The 25,640-nt window shown below is 43.1% G+C and overlaps 1 protein-coding gene across 2 annotated transcripts in view; it reads left to right on the top strand.

The window, feature by feature from the left end:
• Nucleotides 1-25,640, top strand: part of LOC134845256 (T-complex protein 1 subunit eta-like) — a 297,982-nt gene that overhangs the window by 268,961 nt on the left and 3,381 nt on the right. For both annotated transcript variants that reach the window (XM_063862194.1, XM_063862195.1), the window contains exons 2-5: nucleotides 18,403-18,437; nucleotides 18,588-18,848; nucleotides 24,770-24,895; nucleotides 24,973-25,025. In XM_063862194.1, coding sequence (XP_063718264.1) covers nucleotides 18,432-18,437; nucleotides 18,588-18,848; nucleotides 24,770-24,895; nucleotides 24,973-25,025 — 446 coding nt within the window. In that variant the 5' untranslated portion in view covers nucleotides 18,403-18,431. The remainder of the gene's footprint in view (nucleotides 1-18,402; nucleotides 18,438-18,587; nucleotides 18,849-24,769; nucleotides 24,896-24,972; nucleotides 25,026-25,640) is intronic.

Raw genomic sequence — 25,640 nt, 5'->3', positions numbered from 1 at the left:
GAAACTCTTGTATACATGTTCTAGCATTCTAGAGCCCTTGAGGAGCAATGAGCACACGCCAGAGAAGATCTAGGAGGCAGTGCAAACGTTGGAGCGATGAACGAGATACAAGAACTAGCCGCGGTCGGGCTGGGGTTGAAGACGAAATTGGTATTCACGTCATTGCCAGAGTACGCGAACATGCCACCGGTACTTCAATTAGTCTACGCGGTGCTGGTCCTAGTAGCGGAAGGGAGCGGGCTGCGTATGCTAATGGCTGCTCCTAATCGAGAATTGAAACCAAAAAATTTGAGCCTCTTGAGGTCGGGAATTGCGGCAGCTTGGGCGGATATGTCTTGAAAGATTTTTACGAGCTTGCGCATGACTTGATAGTGCTCGATGAAATATTGTGTTTGGAGATCTTGAATCTGGCGAGGCAATTGAAGTTCAAACCAGAGATCAACGATGAGCACACTTGACCACGATCTTGTGGTTCTGAAACATGGAACTCACAATTGTGGGCTCCACGAGCAGCTCAAAGCGGCCTGTATATGACCGGAGAAGTGTTGTGTATCGCCTCACCCAAGAGAGAGGAGGATGTCCATATCTGACGCCGAGTCTAGAGAGTGTGGGTGACAAGATGAAGGAGACAGACCCTCTCTTGATAAAGCAGGGGGGGGGGGGGGAATTTTTGCAGAACAAGCTCGAGCAAACGGAGAAGAAGGGTGGGAACGTTCATCTCCTTAGCGAACAACACGACTATCAACAATCTCTGGAAGGATCATGCCACAGGAGATTTTAGAACGAGGAAGCGCATGAGATCTTGGGTTTCTTGAGTCTTTGCTGGGAGAAAAAATTTATGTGTGGCTAATTCTCTGCAGGAAAGACCAGCTTTAACACTTTTGTTCAGGACCTTTTGAGCATATCGATAAAATTATTGCTGGCATTGTACCTGGTCTTCGTTAGAAGCTTGTTCAATATGGGGGCTAGTCTTCATTTTCATCAAGAGTGTGGAGACCCTGAGGATTGACGGTTACTTGACCCTGAGCCTCCTGAAGCATTTTAAATCTGGCGGTATTTCATCGTCTGATGAAGTATATGGACCCAATGACCTTGGCTTAAGTTCTCCCAAGTCTTGAGACCTACTCCTACAAGTGTGCCGCGGGATTGAAGACGCTTTTGGTAGATTATCTTCTGAGGCAGAACAGACACTTGACAGAGGAAGAAACGGACCCGAAAACTAAAAAACAAGGAAGTAAATGGATGTATGCCTCTCTTGATCGACTTATGTCTGGCCATGCGATCTGATCCTCTGGTAGTAGTAAGAGGACTGGGAGAAGTAGTTACTTGAGTCTATGGACCGGCAGTTACCTATGCCTTTCAAGATCCCTTAATTGCGTTGTATCGGCATTCAATACTAGATGAGAGCTTGATCAGCGTTCTAGATGGGATGTCACTGAATTGGAACAAACCAGAACACAAGAGAGCTCAAGAAAGCGGGACGGTGTTCTTTGTAATTATCAAGGATCCTGAACTGATTGTGCTGAACTTGAGAGGCCAGCTGCAATGCAGGATGGGTGGAAAACCACACGGCCTGATTGAAGTTTACCCAAAATTGTGGAAATGAACCCCTCTTGAGAAGCAGGCTAGAAAGATCTTGGAAATACCGGCATGGAAAGCGGCCTTCGACTTGATAAGGAAGGAACTGGATGTAACTCTTGAGAGGTATGTGCTGCCAGCCACTCTCCCGGAATTTCCTATCCTGAGGCGGGTGACCTTGGGAATGAACATTCCCTTGGTGGTGCCGACGGTGCAGGCCAAAAAGGTCGTGGACCGACAATAGGAAGTGCTCACGCATGGCTGGGAACCCTTGTTTTATCGGGTAACCCGCAGCTGCGTGTTTTCACTCTAGTGAGATCAAGATTAATTCTTGGACGGACAAAGCAAGAATCATGAGGGGGTCAATCCCACCGAGGTGTGATGCGCGTGATGTGAATAGTGTGCTTGAGAAGGCTGGATCTGAGAACAAGGATCCACTGTACAACGATGGCTGGGTCTTAGTGGAAGAAAGCACACTTGGGCCTGAACAAGGAAGCACCTGGCGAAATACGGGTCGGAAGAGGTGGAGTTGCAACAATCGGGGCACACGCTTGACGCGGCTGGCGCCCTCGACGCATCCCTCACCACGGATTACAAAAGAAAAAATCCGGTCTCACCGTCGCCTCTGTCACTTGACACTGTGGAGAATAGGTTTGAGGATACCTTGAAGCGAGAGCGCTCGGATGCAACGGAAGGAGAGAAGATGGAGGAAGCTCTCAGTGATCCCGAGGAAGAAATGGACACGGGATGGACGTACAGTCCTGGTACTACACGAAAACTTTTACTGGACCTGAGTGAAGAATGGGCAAACACGGCGACGCCACCTCTGGGATCCCCTCGAAATAATCGGAAGTTGCAACCTGGAGTCAACCAGCAGATATGGGCATGGCATTTTTGAGTAAGGAGAATAAAGAGAAGAATACTTTCGGGTAAAACAAGCCGATGTTCTTGAGTACTCTGGATCATGATGGATGGCAAAAACTCTTGACAGAATTCAATCGGAAAGTGTAAAGGAAGTAGACGTCGAGCAGTTCAACGAGGAACTGTTGGACATGGTGCTGGAGTTCGGAGAGCCTATCTTGATGGAACTGGACTGGGCAAAGTGGATAGAGAGGAGTTACTCAGCAAGATGATTCATATTCGGGAAAAGAAGCCAAAGTCCGCACCTAGATCCTGTTAAGACAGCTCTACTCTAAAAAGAAAAAGTGGAGTGAAAAAGCTACAACCAAAATGAGTGTCAAAAATAAATCTATCATTATAGCTTAAAATAATCTTATACCTAAAGCTAAGAAGGGGAAAAGGTATTTGAGACGAGGGAACAGGGAAGGCAAGAGTCAGTGGAAGAGGATCAAGAAAAGAAGGCCGCTTCGACAATAATTGGGTCCACTCCCCTGAACAAAGAATCGAAGTAATGTAAGAGGAAGCGGTAGACGGAAGAAGGGAGTCCCTCAACGAAAGCGGTGTCAGAGGCGAGCCTGAAGGAGACACCTCCGATGATTTTGGCAAGGTTGAGAACTGCAGCCTACAGGGACAATTCGGTGTCTAAGAAACTGTTGGAGGTGATGGCCGACATGGAAGGAGCATTGGGACTAGTGACAGAACAAGTCTTCAAACCATATCGGCTGAAAATAAAGAGAGGTTCCAGAAGTGGACTGACATTGTAGGAAGACGTCGGCAAGAATTGGGTCTCGAGCCAGCAGCAGAGCTTCGGTCAACAAACCACGAGCGACCCATAGAGAAGGGCCTCACGAGGAACACGACTCGATCTTGGTGGATAGCCCTTGACACGATGAAGGAACTAGAGAGTTGTCTGAAAATGCTGGATCCAGTAAGGACCAGGAAGCGCCGGATTTGGGTCACGCACCAAAAAGCAGAAGTGAATAAAAGGACCTAGGGAGCCAGCTGGGACGAACCTGGGAAATATTAAAACTGGAAAACTTCAAGAACGAGATGAGAGCACCTTCACCAGGACTGAGGGTCAATTGCTGCTCACCTGGTGCCTGGCTGGGGTTGCACTGTAGGATCTGATTTCAAGTGACAAGTTAAAATTGGGCGAGAAAGGCCTACACGTCTACCGATTGATGATGCAGCATCTCGCTCGAGAGGTTTCGGGATTGAGTCTCGCAAGGAGGAAGAATGCTACTTGTTTCTTGAGATGGATCAGATCAGCGATGCCTGACGCGGTGATACAAGCTTGGTACCAGAAGGCAACGAAAATTAGGGTGTTGAAGAGTAGAATCTGGAGCATCATCCTGAATATGTACCAGAACGCCGGGATTGAGAAGGACGATGATTCCCAGCAATCTCTTGAGAACCATTCAAAGTTTGATGAGATCCAGAGGTTCTCAAAAAAAAAAATCGACAGCAGCCATGATGTGCATCGTGCCTTGATCGAGGCGGAGGAGTACTCGCATCCCTGCAGGTGGGGAGAATTTCAGTATGTCTCTGGTGTCATGGGGATATCAAACAACCCTTTCTTGAGCACAGAGGCAGGAGCGGCGTATATGAACTTTGAAGCCACGGAGTTACTTGGGTTTTGGAAGGAAAATATATTTGAAATTGACACACCGAAAAGGGAGAAGCCGAGCCTAGGCTTGCTTCTTGAGAATGAACCTGAGACCATCAGTGTGCAACGATCAGAAAAAAAGAGTAGAAATGAGGCAAGATGGTTAAGACAACGTGTTTTTCACACGCCTGGGGCTGGTCTGGAGGCTGCTAACACCTTCTTAGTGCCCACATCCTCTAGCGAGTTTGAATGAATAGACCAAAGAACGGATCAGGATGTCACCAGGCCAAAGGCACTCATGTGACGGACAATCGTGCGTGGGAATTCGGTCATTCGAGAGAAGAGACTTGGCCACGTGGTTCGGTGATGTTGCAGAGAAGGAGAAGTGTGAGGTAAAAATCTTAGTTGATTGTTATATGAGTACCACTGTGAACTTGGCGACGGCACTAGGATTCTTCTCGAGATTGTGTAGTGTGGAGTCGCTAGAGATGCTAGAATCTGAACACCATCTAGTCACGGCATTGAGTGTGGAATCCTGGCCTGGAGTATTGCAGATGTTTCAGAAACACATCAAGGGATGGAAGGTGGGCTTGAAAGCAGAAATGGAGTTCCCAGTGAGTGAGGCCTATAGCTTGCCAATGAACGGGAAGACATAGGTGGGATCGGTGATGGCAAACTTCTGCATAAGCCATTACCCATTGCATATGGCGATGGTTGAGACGTCCAGCCAGAGGGTGATGATTGACAAGACCTTCTCGGTACCCATGTGTGTACGAATGGCGAGAATGTCACATCACTCGCACTAACTGCTTTTGAAAATATGGGGAGCAGTGCCTTCTTCCAGGACAGAGGACTTGAGTGGTAGTTGGGGAGAAGAACTGTTGAGTCTTGAGAAGGAGAATACCAGTGACTTTGAAAATCAGAGTACGAGGGGCAAGGTACTGAATAATGTCCCTGCTGTTGACGAAAATTACTCTATCTATACGGAGATGATGGAGTTCGAACCTTTGCTTGAAGTATCTGGAGAACGCAACCTCAGGAGTATTAACTTGACACATGGAGATTATCTATGTCATTGCGTGGCACGGACCGTTTGGTATCCGGAGAAGAGCAACCTCTGCTTGACAGTGAAATTGAGGAAATCCGTACGATAGGATTACCAGATCATCAACGGAAGGTGACCATCTTCATGGTAAGTTCGATGTTGGCACTGCGATGGATTGAGTAGAAAGTGATGAAGTACCGAGAGTCGAAAGCGCCGACCGTGGAAACGAGACATGCGATCGATTACAGCAGGATTCTCGAGTTATTTGAGACTGTTTGCAAGGTAATCGCCATACCGATAGAAGTGAAGCGTGTCTGGAGTTGAGTGCGATTTTTTCGTGGTTCAGGGCGACATTGACCTCTTGATTGTAACTCTTGACCAATAACCACATGAAGAAGCATCAAAATGAGTATTGTGATTTCCTGGCGAAAATAGGGCCAGAGGCTTACCAGAGGCCTCTGCTTACCCATCGCATTGAAAAAACCACGGAATGAAAACGGACTGGCAAATTATAAAGAGAAATTACTAAAGCGAGAGAGTCAATACTGGAGGAAGAACGTGAGCTTGAGCCTACATCTTTCCTTTAGATTGAATCGAGTGATGGTAAAAAAAGCTACCGAACCATCCCGAAAGACTGCAGGAACAGAAAGAGTGGAGTAACTGAAGGCATGGGAAGAAATCCTGATCAGCTGAGAGGATGAAGAAAAATTGTCAATGCAAGTCACGGTGTCGAGCTCTTCTGGGCACTGTACCTCGAAGGTCAGGTACACGGGGAGGATTCTTGAGTCTTGAGTAGGAAAAGGGAACCGGGGCTTCAAAATTTTGCGTGACAATTTTCTGACTGGGTTGATCAAAAAAGTTTTAAGCGGCTCCTTAAGATGAAGTCCAGAGTGCAGTTGGATGAAGATTTGGATTGCTGTTTAGCTTTAGAGTGAAAATTTTATATGGCTGTGAAATTTGGAAATATAGATAATATTCTGTTAGCTGCAAAGTTCTGTAAATGACAACTGGCACCGTATCTCGAGATGCACTCAATTTTCTGGAGGCTCACAGACTTGACGACAATGCGCGATGAGGACATCGATCTTGAATCTGGGGAGTGTGTGCCAGTCGGCCATATCCTTAAAATTTATCTCGATTTTTTTTTGGGTGGAATGGTTTTTTGGAAAAAATCGTATTGGCCATGTCATGCTCAAGTTTATCGCAGCGACTGAAATGAAAAAGGAAAAGAGATCAGAACAGCCCATTAATAATTGCGAGAAATTTGACTTTACGTGGAATTTTCAGAAAGATGTACTGCGGAAAGAAATTTTATCGTGATATTTCTTGCTTCCATTTTCAAAATTAAGCATTTTCGAATCAGACAGAACAATGATGATAAAAGCAATTATCCTTACAAGATTGTTTATTTTCTGTTACGTAATGTTTCGTTATTAATGATCTCAAAGCCGATTGATGGTATGCTATTTTTGTTATTCCGATCACGAGATTTGCTCTGCGTAGTAACAATATTAAAATCCACAAAATAAAATGTCTGTTTAGGGACTTTCTTTTATCTAGTAACTGATACGCTTTATACAATATAGCTTAAACATAAAAAAAACTCTTGTCTAACAAAAATCAAATAGCGTAGAGCTGTTTTGATCCCGATATAGAACGTCGAGAATTATTGCGAGAGTGTTATTACTGGAGAAAAGAGAACTTTGACTGGGCTTGTCGACGAGTGAAGCGACCCAATATTCCCGACAAGAAAACCACTCGAGCTTAAACTACTAGTTATTTTCCCAAACTTCTAGAGTTACTTTAATTATTTTTCTAACTTGATTCTAGAGTCGTGTCACTATGCGAAAATTGATTTCAATTTCTTGAGTTTATTTTTCTCTGTCATTTTGAGATATGGCGGGTATTAGATTGTTCCATGTGAATGGATCAAAGGTCCACTGTCCCATAAAAACTAATGATATTTGCTTGAGTTCCCAACCCTACTTTTAACGGCGTTCCTGTGTTTTAGATATTAAGAGACCTAGCCATGGGGTTTTTGGTATTTTTTGAGTGTATTTTGTTGGTGGCTTCTAAGCTGTAACACGATCTTGATATCCCATGTATTAAGCAAACCGAATTGGCTCCGACAGAATGAGGTACAAAAACACAAGAGGTAATGTCCCTGACTCTTGAGCCAATGGTTATAGGGCCTATTTCTCTTAACCTCATATGTGACGTACGCAACGACGGTTACATGCAGGTGTTGTTGGTTTTCTCAATCTCTCACTTTTCCATATCTAGAAAAATCCTAGGATGATGACTGAATACGTGATGAAAAGACTCCTGATTGTAACCTCTGTTACTATGATATTCCTGACTGTAATCTCTGTTACTAAGGCTCCAAGTCCAGAATCGAAAATTTTTGGCTTAAGCAAAAAACATTGAAATAAATTACATGTAAGCATGAAATTAGCGACAAAACGAAATTAATAACAAAAAATGTGACCGATGACTAAAATTGTTACATAATAATTGTTAAATGATTTCAGTAGTAATTGTGAAATTGTGATTGGTCAAGTTTTTTAAGTTTTTAAATAATATTGTGTATGACCCTTTTATATAATCTTTGATCATTTTGTAAAGATAGCTTAGATTTTTAAAACCTGAAGATGCACAAAATTGCGCCAAAACGTTTTTTTGAATTCAATATTTTAACGCATACTCAAATCATTTAGATGCAAAATTTTGAAACCTTTCGGCTTTGAGCCAATTCTCAATTACAGTCTTTCCTACAAGGACACGTAATTTTTTTCCTTTTTAATAGTGGAAAAATCTTCCGTTTTTTTAAATCTTTTTACATTTTACCATGTTAGAATTGAAATGGTCTACATTGTACCGGCTATCTCCCTCTACCACAGCCTGGAACAACTTAACAACCCAGAAAAGAAACAATTCTGCCCTAATCATTGGCTATTCCGGGACTATCTTTAAGCCCGAACACCACGAACCTACTGAAGAACCTCGCAAGCCTACTCTGCAGGGCACCTCTAGCAGATAAAAGTCAGGTGGTGGGTTACACGACATCATCAAAATTTCTATCAACAGCCACCCCACAAACAATCACAGAGCTTGCACTGCAGAGCAATTGGCAGAACTCCTGAAGACACTGACAAATATCAGCGCAATTGAATAATGTCAGAGAAACAGTACACCAGCTAGCAGCACCCAGCTGATCAGCTCGAGTTTTCATGTCATTCCTATTACGAGGTGTCTCATTTCAAAGAGGAAGAAAGGAACGGAGCTGATGAACGAATATCAGGCACTGCACCAGGACGTCCAGCTGGAGCTAAAGTTTTTGGTCTTTTGTTCGAACAACAAGACAACCTGCCAGCGGTTTTGTCGAAGCTTCGTTCAAACGCAAAAAAGTAATCGAAAACGAGAAGGACGACGGAGAGAAGTAGACCGGTGAGCAGAGGCGACGAAACAGTTGGGTCGACGGACGAGGATGCTTCAACGGAGAGTGCGAGTTGGAGTTGTGTTATTTGTGTTGCTTTGTGTCATGTGAGGTTTATTCCTCATGGCCTGCAAAACAATGAGCACAGTTGTCCTCCCAATTCCAATCTTTATTTGGACATTAAAAAAGAAACTCATTTAAAAATTAGTCCTTGATTATGCTTCAATATATGTTAAATTTATCAATTGTCACCAACGTCTTAAATTTCTGAGAGTTCGTCTAGAAAACGACATTATACCCAATTCAATTTTTTGACCCGAGCCGTAAACAAGCTCAAAATGGGGTCCAAAACTGACGAAGTTGCTTCAGTTGGCTTGGAAAATAACAAAGCTTCCTCGTAGAGCTTTCGGGATAGGCCCATTTGCTTCCTCGTGAGAAATAGGTCTAAGAACCACCTTAGATGAGCTTGCGCGACCCTTGGTTGAGCTGCAGGAGCTACTGATCGAAGCGGAAGACCCCTATTTTGAGCTGAAAATGGGGGTCTCAGGGCTCTAAAACGCTTGTTTGAGCTTGAAGGAGTGCTGGCACAGATTTTTTTCTTTCTTAGCAAGGTTAGATATGGTTTGATGGTCAGTTGCATGAAAAAGATGGGAGCTGTGCGACCGGTGGTTCAAAAGTTATGACCCGAGCCGTAAACAAACTCAAAATGAGGTCCAAAACTGACGAAGTTGCTTCAGTTGGCTTGGAAGTTAACAAAGCTTGCTCGTAGAGCTTCCGGGATAGGCCCATTCGCTTCCTCGTAAAAAATAGGTCTAAGAACCACCTTAGGTTGTGTTGCTTTGTGTCAGGTGAGGTTTTTTACTCAAGGTCTGCAAAACACTGAGCACAATTGTACTCCCACCTTTAATCTTGATTTGGGTTTAAAAAAGAAACTCATTTGAAATTAGTCCGTGATTATGCTTCCATTTATGTTAAATTTATCAAAAGTCACCAACGTGTTATATTTCTGACAGTTTGTCTAGAAAACAACTTTTTACCCAAGTTTTTGAGGTTGTGTTGCTTTGTGTCACGTCAGGCTTTTCCCTCGTGGCCCGCAAAACAATGAGCACAGTTGTACTACCACCTCAAATCTTGGTTTGGACTTTAAAAAAGAAACTCATTTGGAAATTAGTCCGTGATTATGCTTCCATTTATGTTTAATTTATCAACTGTCACCAACGTCTTAAATTTCTGAGAGTTCGTCTAGAAAACGACATTATACCCAATTCAATTTTTTGACCCGAGCCGTAAACAAGCTCAAAATGGGGTCCAAAACTGACGAAGTTGCTTCAGTTGGCTTGGAAAATAACAAAGCTTCCTCGTAGAGCTTTCGGGATAGGCCCATTTGCTTCCTCGTGAGAAATAGGTCTAAGAACCACCTTAGATGAGCTTGCGCGACCCTTGGTTGAGCTGCAGGAGCTACTGATCGAAGCGGAAGACCCCTATTTTGAGCTGAAAATGGGGGTCTCAGGGCTCTAAAACGCTTGTTTGAGCTTGAAGGAGTGCTGGCACAGATTTTTTTCTTTCTTAGCAAGGTTAGATATGGTTTGATGGTCAGTTGCATGAAAAAGATGGGAGCTGTGCGACCGGTGGTTCAAAAGTTATGACCCGAGCCGTAAACAAGCTCAAAATGAGGTCCAAAACTGACGAAGTTGCTTCAGTTGGCTTGGAAGTTAACAAAGCTTGCTCGTAGAGCTTCCGGGATAGGCCCATTCGCTTCCTCGTAAAAAATAGGTCTAAGAACCACCTTAGGTTGTGTTGCTTTGTGTCAGGTGAGGTTTTTTACTCAAGGTCTGCAAAACACTGAGCACAATTGTACTCCCACCTTTAATCTTGATTTGGGTTTAAAAAAGAAACTCATTTGAAATTAGTCCGTGATTATGCTTCCATTTATGTTAAATTTATCAAAAGTCACCAACGTGTTATATTTCTGACAGTTTGTCTAGAAAACAACTTTTTACCCAAGTTTTTGAGGTTGTGTTGCTTTGTGTCACGTCAGGCTTTTCCCTCGTGGCCCGCAAAACAATGAGCACAGTTGTACTACCACCTCAAATCTTGGTTTGGACTTTAAAAAAGAAACTCATTTGGAAATTAGTCCGTGATTATGCTTCCATTTATGTTTAATTTATCAACTGTCACCAACGTGTTAAATTTCTGAAAGTTTGTCTAGAAAACGACTTTATACCCAGGTTTTTGAGGTTGTATTGCTTTGTGTCACGTGAGGTTTTTTCCTCGTGGCCTGCAAAACAATGAACACAGTTGTACTCCCACCTTGAATCTTGATTTGGACTTTAAAAAAGAAACTCATTTGGAAATTAGTCCATGATTATGCTTCCAAATATGTTAAATTTATCAACTGTCACCAACGTGTTAACTTTCTGAGAGTTTGTCTAAAAAACGACATTATACCTAATTTTTTGAGTTTCAGGGTACCGGAACACGGGGTGTTTTCGAACCAAGTAGTACACAAATTTCAGACAAAACTTCAAAGAACGGAGATGAACAAGACCAGGACAGATGAGAAAAACGTCGAAGCCAAATTAGAAAGGGCAAGAGGCGCAGTGCAAAGGGGTGTAGATGAGAAGTTATGGCCTTCGGTAATGAAACAATTATGTCTCAGGGGACAAAGACAAACAACAACAACAACAGTTAAGGAGACCCATCTAAAGAAGCTAATGAAACCATCAGAAAAGCAAGATCAACCTCTTGGGAAGCAAGGTGAGGGTTCGGTAAAAACTCTTGAGGTTGTTTAATTACCAGATTGGGCACAACAAGTGTTGGCATTAGGGCCGAAACATCCTGTCAGGGATAAATTTAATGAGACACACTTTCTCGCTGATGTTGACATCTTTCTTTCGGATCTCAAAAATCGCAAACTCGCTGGGCAGGCCAATTGTGAGATTGAAGCGGTGACAAAAAAACTACGCTAAAAGGGTGAAACAAACCCTATCTGACAAGGGTGTTGAGAAGGCCCGAAAGTATCTGTAGAGTATTGGATTAGTTGCGGTACCGTTGACAAGGGCGTGGGTTTTTATGCAATGAGGAAGGATGCCTACGAGAACAAGTTATCTGATTTATTAGATTCAAATCAGTTCAGCAAAAGCAAATGAACACGTGATGCGATTGTTATGAAGATAGAAACATATATCAATAATGAGTTGTTGTCTATGAGAAAAAAAAGAGGAAATAAGTGGAAATCTCTACACAAGAATGAGGTCTACTGGGGGGCAGCCCGCCAGGTTTTATGGGTTGGCGAAGGTGCATAAAGAGGATACCCCATTGAGACCGGTCCTCTCATTGCCTGGTAGCTCCTATTATAATCTGAACAAGGTTCTTGCAAAATTGTTTGAGAAAATTGAGGGCGCAAACATCAAAACAAACTAACTAGAAGCGAGATAAATCTTCGAGAGCATAAGTATTGAGCCCTATGAAATTGTGATATCTCTAGATGTGAAGAGTTTGTATACAAATGTTCCCTTCAAAGAAGCAAAAGACTTAGCTCTGAAAAAAGTCTATGAGCAGGATGAACCACCTCAATTGCTAGGAAAACCATGAATAGACTACTGCACATGGCCGTTAATCAAGTCCATTTCAATTGAAATGAAACATGGTACGTTCCGAGAGATGGTTTGGCAATGGGCATCTCTTGCCATTATTTTAGCAAACCTTTAGCTGAAGCAGTATGAAACTGCACTATCGAGGGATATTCGTGAAATGTTTATGCCCGACAAAGATCTTAATGGATTATGTCCCGAGTGCAAAAAGAAGGTCGCGTACAGGTCAAAAAGCGTGGAATAATATACTGTTTGAGCAGGTATCAAAAAAAAGCGGTAATATATCAATTGATGAGTATCAAAAAATAGGTGAAACCGTCTGGTACTGTAGAAAATGCATCGCCATGAGGGAGAAAAATAAGTCAGTGCAGCAAGCTAACATTTTTTCCGTTACGTTCAGGATATAGTGAGAACAGTGAAGGCTGGTCCTGAAAAAGCGCTTCGGGCAGCAAACTTACTACAACCAAACTTACAGTTCAAAATTGAGACACCAAACACAAATGGAAAATTGGCATTTTTGGGTTTACAAATTAGTTTTGAGAATGCAGTAAAATTGTAAATTCAAACAAACGTTTTCGCACATTTTGTGCATCCTCAGGTTTTAAAAATTCTAAACTATCTGTACAAAATGACCAAAGATCATAAAAAGTGTCACAAACATCATTACTTCAAAATTTTAAAAATTCAACCAATCAAAACTTTACAAATATCACTGAAATTATGTAACAACTATTATGTAACATTTCAAAACATTTTGTCACAAATTTTTGAGAGTTTTCTTCATTTTTATTTTCACATTTTCATATTGTGGCTAATTTTTATGCTACCATGTAAGTTGTTTCAAAATTTTGTTGTTTTAGCCAGAATTTTTTGATTCTAGAACTTTAGCCTTAGTGTCAGCTCCCTACTTCTAAACTCGTCGCGCGTGTTAATTGCCGGTCTCTCTTTCTCAATGTGCAACGCCTCTAATGTAAGTAACTTGATGCTGCTGGACGCCTGTTCGATTATTTTCCAATTAAACTCAGACTTACCACGCTCACTACCACACTGCCTTATATGCTGTCCAACTTGGGGACATCCTCTTTTCGGTGTTCCTCAATCCTTGTGGTGAGATGTCGGACCGTCTGGCCAAAATAGATGGATTTGCACCCACAACATTCAAGTCTGTACACCACTTTTGATTTCAGTTCACTGGAAATGGAGGATTTTAGAGAGACATACAAGTTTTCAATTTCCTCGTTGTGAATATTATCAGCGCATTGGTGCTATCGCGCACTATTTTTTTGCTAATGTCTGACTGTGATTCCCCCTATATTGGACCATCAAGATGGGTGGTGAATCACTGCTATAATCACAGGGCTTCTTTTTCTCAGCCATGTTCTTTTTGTTTTTGCCCTCGCTGATGATCTTTTCAAGGGCATGGGATGCAACCCGCGACGACCAACTTTCCGGATATTGGTTATCCAACCACTGCTCACGGTTGATTTTCATGGCTTTATCATATTCTTCCCATGATGACGTACTGCGGAAAACCCGGTGAACAGTTCCTTCAATCACACTTCTCTTGTACTGAAGGGGGGCGCAGCTTCTAAAACTGAGTATGGTACCTGTATCTGTTGGTTTTTGATACCACCCACAGCTAATTTTCCTGCTTTTGTCAATACTAATTTGTAAATCCAAAAATGCCAAAGTTCCGTTTGTGTTTGGTGTCTCTATTGTGAACTGAAAGTTTGGATGTAGTAAGTTTGCAGCCCGTAGCACTTTTTCAGGATCACCCTTCACTGTTCTCACTATATCATCAACGTAACGGAGAAACAATTTAGATTGTTGCCCTGACTTATTTTTCTCCCTTATTGCGATGCATTTTCTGCAGTACCAGACGGTTTCACTTATATTTCGATACTCATCATCTGATATATCACCGCATTTTACGTGATACCAGTTCAAACAGCATTCACATTCTACACCTTTTGACCTGTACATGACTTTCTTATTGCACTCGGGACATATTCCGTGAAGATCTTTCTCGGGCAAAAACATTTCGGGAATATCCCTTGATAGTGCAGTTTCGTACTGCTTCAGCCAAAGATTTGCTAAAATAACGGCAAGAGATGCCCCCATTGCCAAAACATCTTTCTGAACGTACCATGTTTCATTGCACTTGAAATGGACTTGACTAACTGCCATGTTCAACAGTCTCTTCATGGTTTTCCTAGCAATTGATGGTGGTTCAACTTGCTCATACAGTTTTCTCAGAGCTATGTCTATCGCTTCTTTCAATGGAACATTTGTGTACAAACTCTTCACATCTAGAGATATCAAGTTTTCATTGGGCTCAAGATTAGTGCTCTCTAAGATTTCTCTCGCATCTAGTGAGTTGGTTTCGATGTTTGCGCCCTCAATTTTCTCAAAAAATTTAGCAAGAACCTTGGTCAAGTTATAATAAGAGCTACCAGGCAAGGAGAGGACCGGTCTTAATGGGGTATTCACTTTATGCACTTTCACCAACCCATAAAGCCTGGCGGGCTGCCCCCAGTAGACCTCATCCTCGTTTAGAGACTCTCACTTATTTCATCTTTTTTCTCATAGCCAACAACTCCTTATTGATGTCTCTTTCTATCTTCAAAACAATCGCATCACTTATTCTTTTACTTTTGCTGAATTGATTTGAATCTAATGTATCCAACATCTTGTTCTCGTAGGTGTCCTTTCTCATTACACAAAAACTCACGCCTTTGTCATACGGTACCGCAACTAATCCATTACTCTTCAGATACTTTCGGGCCTTCTCAACGCCTTTGTCAGATGGTGTTTGTTTCACCCTCTTAGCATAGGCTTTTGCCACAGCTTCGATCTCACAAAGGGCCTCCCCGGGGAATTTACGGTTTTTGAGATCCGATAGAAAGATGTCAATTTCGGCGAGAAAGTGTGTCTCATTAAATTTATCCCTGACAGGATGCTTTGGCCCTAATGCCAACACTTGATGTACCCAATTTGGTAATTCAACATCATCAAGAGCTCTTACCGAACACTCACCTTGCTTCCCTAGAGGTCGGACTTGCCTTTCTGATAGTTTTATTAGCTTTTTCTGATGGGTCTCTTTGACTGTTGCTGTTTGTCTTTGTCCCCTAAGACTTAAATATTTAATTACCGAAGGCCAAAATTTCTTATCTACACCCCTCTGTACTGCGCCTCTCGCCCTTTCTAGTTTGACTTCAACGTTTTTCTCATCTGTCCTTGCCTTGTTTATCTCCGTTTTTAGAAGTTTTGTCTGAAAACTGTTTACCGCTTGGTTCGAAAACACCCCATTTTCCGGTACCCTGAACCTCAAAAAATCAGGTATAATGTCGTTTTCTAGACAAACTCTCAAAAATTTAACACGTTGGTGACAGTTGATAAATTTAACATAATTGGACGCATAATCACGGACTAATTTCCAAATGAGTTTGTTTTTCAAAGTCCAAATCAAGAATGGAGGTGGGAGTACAACTGTGCTCATTGGTTTGCAGGCCACGAGGAATAAACCTCACGTGACACAAAGCAACTCAAATAACACAAGTTTAACTCACCCTCTCCGTTGAAGCCTCCTCGTCAGTCCGACCAACAGTTGCTTCGCCTATGTTCACCAGTCTTTTTTTCTCCGCCCTCCTTCTCGATTGAGATTTCTTTTTCGTGTTTGAACGAAGCTCGGACAAGACAGCTGGCAGGTTGTCTTGGTGTTCGAACACAATCCTCGAAGACTTTAGCTCCAGCTGGACGTCATGGTGCAGTGCCTGATATTCGTTGACCAGCTCCGTTCTTCTCTTCCTCCTTGAAATGAGACACTTTGTAATAGGAATGACAAGAATACCCGAGCTGATCAGCTGGTTCCTGATATCCGGTGTACCGTTTCTCTGACAGTATACAATTGCGCTGATATTTGTCAGTGTCTTCAGGATTTCAGTCAATTCCTCTGCAGTGCAAGCTCTGAAATTGTTTGTGCGGTGGCTGTTGATAGAATTATTGATGATGTCGCGCCACACCACCACTTGACGTTTTTCTGCCAGAAGTGCCCTGCAGAGTAGGCTTGCGAGGTTCTTCTGTGGGTTCGTGGTGTTCGGTTTTAAAGAAAATCCCGGAATAGCCAAAATTTTGGGTAGAAATTGTTCTTTTCCGGGTTGCTAAGTTGTTCCAGGTTGTGGTAGAGTGAGCTAGCTGCTACAATGTAGACCATTTCAATTCTAACATGGTAAAATATAAAAAGGTTTTTCAACTAAAAAGATTTCTCCACTAAAACAAGGGAAAAATTAATTTAAAATTACGTCTCCTTGTAGGAGAGACTGTTATTGAGAATTGGCTCAACGCCGTAGGGTTTCAAAATTTTACATCTAAATTTTTTAGAACAGATTTACAAATTTTTAACGCATTTACAAAATAGTATTGACAAAAACTGGACAATTAACTGTGGATGGTTTCAGAAACCAACATATACAGGTACCACATTAAAATAGGAAGTTGAGCCCCCCTTCAGTACAAAAGAAGTGTGATTGAAGGAACTGTTCACCGGGTTTTCCGCAGTACGTCAACATGAGAAGATTATGATAAAGCGATGAAACTCAACTGTGAAGAGTGGTTGGATAACCAATATCCGGAAAGTTGGTCATCGCGGGTTACATCAGAAGCCCTTGAAAAGATCATCAGGGAGGGCAAAAAGAAAACAAAAAGATGGCTGAGAAAAAGAAGCCCTGTGATTATTGCAGCGATTCACCACCACCTATGTTGATTGTTCAATATCGGGGGAACCACAGTCAGATATTAGCAAAAAAAGTGCGCATTATCACCAATGCGCAGATAAAATTCGTATCTGCGCATTGGTGATACGTATGAAAATTTGTTTGCCCTCTTTACAATCCTTCTTTTCCAGTGAACTGAAATCAAAAGTGGTGTACAGACTTGAATGTCGTGGGTGCAAATCCATCTATGTTGGCCAGACGGTCCAACAGCTCACCACACCACAAGGATTGAGAAACACCGAAAAGAGTATACTCCAGTTGGACAGCATATATGAAGAAGAAGAACTTGTATTTAAACTCGGTTTTTAACAACCAAATTTGCAAATTTATAATCAAGCTGTTAGGGGTCGTAGTTTCACGGAGTGCACGGTTCAAAATTATAGTCAAATTTTTCTCAGTTTTACTCTTAGACGTCGCAGGGAGTCTGGGCCTTAAATTCTTCGAGTACTCGGTTCTTTTTGGTATATTTTGAAACAAGGGATTCTGTGCCTGGGTAATAATGGAACGAAGCAGTTTTTCGTCGGTTTTTTGAACAATCTGTCTTACTTGAGTGTCTTCTTTGATAATACACCATTTTCGGCCCTTTCTTGAGAACATCATCGATCTTCTGCAAAATGTCGCATCTGGTTCCGTCCCAAACTGAGAGACCGTTGAGAAGTTTGCTAAGCACTAGGGACGAATAAAGAACTGACAGCTCTTCTTGGGTGTATCAAAGATGTTTCAGTCTTAGCAGTAAAAATAAATTTGACGTGGCACAACGTGCAGTTTTCTCTACATGTGACTTGAACGTCAGCTGTGAATCCAATGTTATCCCAAGAAGTCTGACTTCTGACACCTGCTCTATGTTGAAAACTGGAGGAACGGGTATGCTAAATTTCCTGAAATAAATAACCATTTCTTTGGATTTAGAGCTATTCAGGTGGAGATTTCTGCCTGAGAATGCAGTCTGTAATTCTGACCACGGCAGTGTGATAGTGGTAAGTTGGAGTTTAATTGGAAGATAATCGACCAGGTGTCCAGCAGCATTAAGTTACTTACATAAGAGGCGCTGCACATTAGGAAAGAGAGACGGGCAATTAACACGCGCGACGAGTTTAGAAGTAGGGAGCTGACGCTATAGTTCCAGAATCGAAAAATTTTGGCTAAAACAAAAAAAAAATTGAAATAACTTACTTGTTAGCATGAAATTAGCGAGAAAACGGAATTGTAAAAACACAAAGGTGAATTCTCAGAAATTTGGCACTAAATGAATGAAATTGTTACATAATAGTTGTTATATAATTTTAGTAATAATTGTGAAGTTGTGATTGGTTAAGTTTTTTAAGTTTATGATCTTTGATCATTTTGTACAGATAGTTTAGATTTTTAAAACCTGAAAATGCACAAAATTGTGCGAAAACGTTTGTTTGAATTTACAATTTCAACGCATTCTCAAAATATGATACTTTTGATTTAGCCTGATATTTTTTTTCAGATACGTTTTTGGTGACCGTGTTCAAAGATGCAGGTTTGTTACTTGCCTCATAATAATTTGCTGCCGGTGGATTCTTGTATTAGTTTGAGTTTGCTTAATTTTGACATTTGCTAATGGCATTGTATGCAATGTGGAGTAGGTCTCGTCTTAAAAAAAACGGATTGACATGGAATGGTTTTTTAGAGCGCTCCTATAATTCTGATGAAGGATGGCACTGAGAGCATGCAAGGCAAGCAGCAGCTAATCAGCAATATCAACGCATGTGAAGTGGTGGCTGACTCTGTTCGAACTACTCTTGGACCTAGAGGTATGGATAAGCTGATTGTGGACACTAGGGGAAAGTCAACTATCTCCAATGACGGAGCAACTATACTCAAACTGCTCCAGATTGTTCACCCCGCAGCAAGGACTCTAGTGGATATTGCGAAGTCCCAAGATGCAGAGGTATGCAGATAACAGTGCTACGCTTGCGACACAAGTGTTTACACAAGCGAAGCGAAGTGTATTATCATGAGCAATTTTTTTTAAACCTAAGTCGCAAATAAAAGTGCTCATTAGTGACAATTTTGGTATATTTCAATTTCATCATATTTAAGCATAGGTAATTTAATAGCATATAGTGCTGGTTTATTTTTGGCTAAAGTTAGGTCCTGTTTGAAAACAACAGGTGTTATGAAAATGTATGGGATTTGTTAATTTGTTTTTTTTTGCGACCTTAGGAAAATTTTTAACCAATTTTCAAAACAATGGTGTCATTGGAAAAACTGGTTGGAAGAAAAAAGTTATGGCCTCAAACAAGCCCATTTTTGACATTTTGGATAATGTTTTGACTTATCTCAAAAACTACCCTGCCAAATCGGAAAATAAGAGTTCAACCGGAAGAAAAACGTGGTATGCGAATCTTCATTGCGCAAGCGACTATGCCCTGAGTTTTGAAAAAATATGGCCTTAGAAAATGTTTATTTTTTGAAACTTTGCCCGTTTTTTTGGAATTTTTTTCTTCAAAAAATAACCTGCTGACTCTGATGTTGATAATTAATTCAAACTACCATCGTGCTTAGATTTTTCCTGTGTAAACTGTTTCGCCTTACTTGTTTGTAGAAAAGCCGATATGGACTTGGGAAAAATCCATTTTTTTGAAGGTTTAACCGTTTTTTTTTTGAAGAAATTGCATCAGTGTTCTCCAAAGCTACTAGCTAAAGCCGATACTAAGGATTCAATCTAAAAATCAGGGTGTGGAAATCCTCCCTGCATACGAGAATATTCCCGAAATCTTTTTCTATTTTTTTTTTCGAAAACTACCCAGCCAAATCTGAGATAAAGAATTTAGTTGAAAGATCGATAGTTTTTTTCTTTAAATATTCAGCTAATCCACTACTTAAGCAGAAAAATCACAAGGGTTTTGCGTTAAGTCCATTTTTGAAACTTTCAAAATTACGCATTTCGGTATCAGTACACAATATGGTCCCGGAAGGAGAGAGCCTTTTTGCGGTGGGACCAACAACCAGAGGACCACGAGGACTCCGGTTGCAAACTCTCTGGATCGGGAGCGACGACCCGACCTCTGCTACCAGCAGACCAACGTCAAACTCCTCTCACCGGGCGCCCATGCGTGGGACCCTCGGCCGGGTTTTTGTTATCGGATCAGCCTAAGCCGATGAGTCTGATCCGCACCCTCCTACTAAGAGCCGACGTCGAGCCAAACCCTGGACCACCCAGACGCCCACAGACACTGAAATCCCCCTGCACGGTGTGCACTGAAACCTGGGGAGGCGGCACCACCGTATGGTGCCACTGCTGCGGAACCTGGATTCACCAGCGGCCTTCGGACTGTTGCCGAATGGCACAGAGACTACGTCTGCCCGGGCTGTCCACCAGTCACGCCTTTCAGTGCACCCACACCCTCCCAAGCAACCACCCAAACTGTCGACCCTCCAACCCCCACTACACCACCCCACCCCACCAAACGAGTTCCCATCCCACCTCCAAATCCACGACCCCGACAACCGAAGGCAGAGCCACTGACGTTCCTGCAACTAAATTGCAATGGGATACGGAACAGAACTGAGCCGTTTTCTCCGTACCCGTAAGATCAAAGTGGCCGCCTTGCAGGAGACAAAGCTCACCGCCAAAGGGAAAGACCCAGTCTTTGAAGACTACACTGTAGTCCGAAAAGACCGAGGAAGCGGAGCCGGCGGAGGACTTATGTTACCGTGCACCACACAATCCCTTTCACCCCTGTGGACGAGAACAAACCTCCTGGCGAGCCCCTCGAACACCAATCGATTCAAATCCCACTCCTAAACGAGGTGCTCACAATAAGAAACGTGTACATCCCCCCCAGCAGTAGCTGCCCCTCGAACTTCACCCCCTCGTTGACCCCTTTCCTCGAGACTAGATGCTCCCTGATACTGGGCGACATCAACGCACACGACCCCCTTTGGTGCTCGTCCATTCAGGACTCGCGCGGAAAGACCCTAGCCGACGAAATTGAGGCATCGAGCTTTGGAGCGCTGAACACACACACAGCGACCCGTATACCAACTTCGGGCCAGGCAACCTCTCCTGACGTATCCCTTGCCTCAGAAGATCTCCTGTCGAAACTGAGCTGGGAGACGGAAACCACGCTGAGCTCCGACCACCTGCCAGTCATCATCAGACTATCAACCAGTCCCCTGACAATTCCAGCCCCGAACAAGACCTTCACAAACTTCCTCCGCGCGGACTGGGACGGCTTCAAGACGGAGACAGAAGCTGCGTTCGCGTCTCTCGAGGAGCAGCCCGATCCCTACAAAGGAGAAAGGTTGTTCCGCGAGATCGTAAACAAGGTAGCCAAGCACCACATCCCGTCTGGCCGTCGCCCAACGAGCACTCCAGGCCTACCGCCAGAAGCGGCCAAGCTCATCAGCCAACGCGATGCCCTGAGGACAAACAACCCCACATCCCCAGACTTGCCACTCCTCAACAACAAAATCGAGATGATCCTCAGGAAGTCCCAAACTGCCCGATGGCATGAATACCTCCAGACATTTGATCACAAAACAAAACCAGAGAAACTCTGGAGGACCATTCGTACCATTGACGGCAAAAAACGCGACCCGCCAAACCCGTCCATCAGGTTTGACGGACGCACATACACCCGACCTAAGGACCAAGCCAGACTTTTCAACAAGCATTTGACGGCCCCAATCAAACACGAAAGCTCAAAAGAGAACCGAGTCATCAAACGCAAATTGTAGTCACTTTCCCTCGAAACCCCCATACAGACGACCCCGTCCCAAGTCAGCAAGGCGATCCGCAAGTGCAAGAGTTCGAAGGCGTGCGGCCCCGATGGGCTAAACGCACTGCATTTGAAAAACCTCGGACAGCACGGCGTCGCCTGGCTGACCAAAGTTTTCAATGGCTCCCTCGCAAAGTCCCAAATCCCCGCCATCTGGAAAAAATCAATTGTCATACCACTACTCAAGCCCGGAAAACCCCCCAGGACTGGTCCTCCTACCGCCCCGTCTCGTTACTCTGCCCCGCTGTCAAAATTTTGGAAGCCTGCATCCTCCCAATACTTCAATCCCACCTGACCCCAGAACCACACCAACACGGCTTCCGCCCCCTCCATTCAACCACAACTGCCCTGCTCGAAATCTCCAGCGCGGTCGCCGACGGTTTCAACCAAAAGAAACCGGCAGACCGCACGGTACTGGTGACATTAGACCTTTCCAAGGCCTTTGATATGGTATGTCACCGCACCCTGCTGGAGAAATTGAGCAGAACTTCACTACCCCCTTCGCTGGCTCTCAGGGTACCTGACCGGCCGCCAAGCACGCACCCTGTTCCGCGGTGAGACATCTCCCGCCAGAATTGTCCGAACAGGTGTTCCGCAAGGCTCAGTCATATCACCGACTCTGTTTAACTCCTACGTTGGCTCCCTCCCCTCCCCTCCCGAGGGTGTCAACGTGGTGAGCTACGCAGACGACGTGACGCCCTGGGCCAGCGGGCCGAAGATCAATATCATCACCGCTAAGTTGCAGCCATACCTCGACTCCCTAACGTCCTACTTTCAATCCCTCAAACTCGCACTCTCCCCCGGAAAATGCGCTGTAACATTACTCACGCCTGACACCAAGAATTGCAACGTACAACCACACTTGACGGTGGCAGATATCCCGCTCAAGTTGGAAAAACACCCCAAAGTACTTGGTGTCAGGTTTGACCCGATGTTCAAGATCGGGGAACATTGCAGGGTCGCTGCCTCCAGGGCGGTCAACGCCATGAAGGCCTTGGCAGGCACGGACTGGGGTCAGGACACGGAAACGCTACTCGTGACTTTCAAAGCCCTGGTCAGGCCTCGTCTCGAATACGCGGCCCCAGTTTGGTCTACAGTCGCATCCGAGACCAGTGTCAAGCGTCTGCAGACCATCCAAAACGCGGCTCTGCGGGTCGCCACCGGGAACCATCTAATGGCCCCCCAAAGCCACCTACACGAAGAGACGCAGGTGCTCCCGGTGAAAGCCCACACGGCAATGCTTGCAACACAACATCTCTTGGCTTGCCACCTCCCCGAACACCCTGGTCAGAGACTCCTCGAGAAACCTCCTCCCCCCCGCAAAATGAAACCCACACTAGTCTCTGCCCATGCCCCCCGTCTGGAACACCTCCTCGAAGGCGTTGACCTGCCGCTACCAACGAAGGAGTACCGACGGCTCCTGAAAACTGTGCACACAGAGACGGTGGCGACGACAACCCAGTCGTATCCACCGTCTGGAGTCCTCGGTAGAAGACCCCCTCCTGTCAACGTCCGAGAGGAGACCCTACCCAGACGTACTCGGAGGACCCCCAGCCAACTTCGGTCCGGCTACAGTCAACACCTGTTGTCGTACCGGGCCAGGCTTGAACCAGACCAATGGTCCTCCTGTCCCCTCTGCCATACAGCCCCCCACACGACTGCCCACCTGTTCCAGTGCCCCACAAACCCCACTGACCTCCCCCTCACTGCCCTTTGGACAAACCCGGTGGAAGCCGCCCGTTTCATTGACCTGGCCGGGGTACACCCCACAATGTAGGGCCCCGGCGAGAGGCAACTACAACAACAAAAAAGTACACAATATGATCAAAATATTAAAACATGTGAATCTAGCATAAGCTGGGCATTTAGTTTTTCTTCCAAGCGTCCGTGGCGCGATTGCGAGGAAGTGGAAATCGTAATCAACCGGTAGGAGATCCAAATCCGGAACTTTGAAATAGTTACCGTTTTTTTGGTCGAGTTTTTCCTGCATCGCATTGGCAATTTGATAGAAGTTGCAGCTGCTTTATTGGTGGCTAGTGTTAGTAAAATTACAAGCGGTCATGAAGCCGATATGAGAACGTGTTATTCACAAGCCTTTCAAAAAGGTTTCTCAAGGTGTCTTTTGAACCTTTTCCTTATTACACTGTGTTTTGCCTGTTTAGAGTTCCTTTTTTTTTACATTTTCCTCGCTTGTGTTTGCGAAGCGCAGCTTCGACTCTGTGTGAAACTATGTATTTTAGTGTGTTTTATATATCTGGCTCAAGAAATCAGGTATTTGATTAAAATAACGTCGAAAATTGTCAATACGTAGGGGTTGAACTACAGTGCTGATTTAAATCCGGACAAAACGCGTTAAACTTGAAATTTAAAACGCGTTTTTTCTCAAATTGGGTTGAGTTTAGGTGAAAATTTATGAAGAAAAAACTTGCTCAAAATTTTAGCAGAATTAATATGGTGCAATTTGTTTTGCGAATTTCGGGCCCAATATTTTACCCCAAAAATGGGTCATTTTGGCTTTTCTTAGTTAATCAAAAATTACGCCAAAAATACCCGGTCGATCACAGACATAATTATATCAGATTGAGGCCCTTACGTAGCTTAACAAACTTTAAGAGGGGTATTTTCTCCAAAATATTGTATAAGTTAATTAAATTTTGTTTGATAGACAAAAAAGGTAGTTTTTACTATATATAAATACCAACTTTTTATTTAAAAACAGTTTTTAAACGGTTTGCAGTTTTTTTTGGAGAAAATACCCTTCTTAAAGTTTGTTAAGCTACTTAAGGGGCTCAATCTGATATAATTATGTTTGTTATCGACTGGGTATTTTTGGCGTAATTTTTCATTAACTAAGAAAAGCCAAAATTACCCATTTTTGGGGTAAAATTTTGGGCCCGAAATTGTCAAAGCAAATTACACCATATTAATTCTGCTAAAATTTTGAGCAAGTTTTGTCTTCATAAGTTTTCACCTAAACTCAACCCAATTTGAGAAAAAAGGGTTTTAAATTTCAAATTTAACGCGTTTTGTCCGGTTAATTTAAATCAGCACTGTATAATGTAACGTTTGCTACACATATCTACAGGTCGGAGACGGGACTACTTCTGTCACTGTTTTTGCTGGAGAGTTTCTAAAGCAGAGCAAAGAGTTCATCGACGAGGGAATACATCCGCATCTCATCATCAAGGCTTACAGAAAGGCTACTAAATTGGTATTTCAATAAAATCCTAGAATTCAAATTATCAATCCATATTGCGCTTATGAAAAATTGTCTTGTTTTTTTTTCAGGCCGTCGACAGAATCAAAGAAATCTCAGTAACTGTCTCGCAGAAAACACCAGCGTAAGTGTTCTTGAAGCAAGTGTTACTAACAGTATTTTCATGTGATAAATTTAATTGAAACGTTTTTTTTAAGTTTTCCAACTCATATGATTGCTGTTGTTGCCTTATCAAATTGCCAAATTGCTCAATGTTGATTTTGTTACTTGATTTTGTTTTCAGAAAGGAGCAACATTTTTATTAAAATTTCAAAAAAAAACAGCTCTTTTTGCTTAAAAAAATGTCGTGTTATTTTTACAGTTTGATTATATAATATAAATTTTATTATAAATAATTTGTAAGCTACATCACGCCATTAAAATGGATTTCTCACTAAGTAGTTTTGAAACGTTTCCACGAGATTTTTTCATTGGTTGGTATTGTTGCGTCTTCCTTGAGTAAATCTAAACAGGATTGCTCGTATATCAGGACGAAGCACCTTAAGGCCGTTTTATCGGCCCACCGCTATGTAAAGTAGAAAGGGGATGTATCATACGACTCTTTGAAAATATGACCGTATGATTTGCGTCAATTCAATTTGGAACGATTTAATCACCGTGTTATATGTACTAAGAACGGTAATGATAAAAAATCCTTTCAACGGCGTATTCTGGTTTTGTGCAAGTAAAAAATCCGTCT

The sequence above is a fragment of the Symsagittifera roscoffensis genome, chromosome 4 (assembly GCF_963678635.1).
Source record: "Symsagittifera roscoffensis chromosome 4, txSymRosc1.1, whole genome shotgun sequence".
Lineage (NCBI taxonomy): Eukaryota > Metazoa > Xenacoelomorpha > Acoela > Convolutidae > Symsagittifera > Symsagittifera roscoffensis.
Note: the sequence above shows the minus strand (reverse complement) of the source record. Positions and strands in the feature narration are given on the sequence as shown.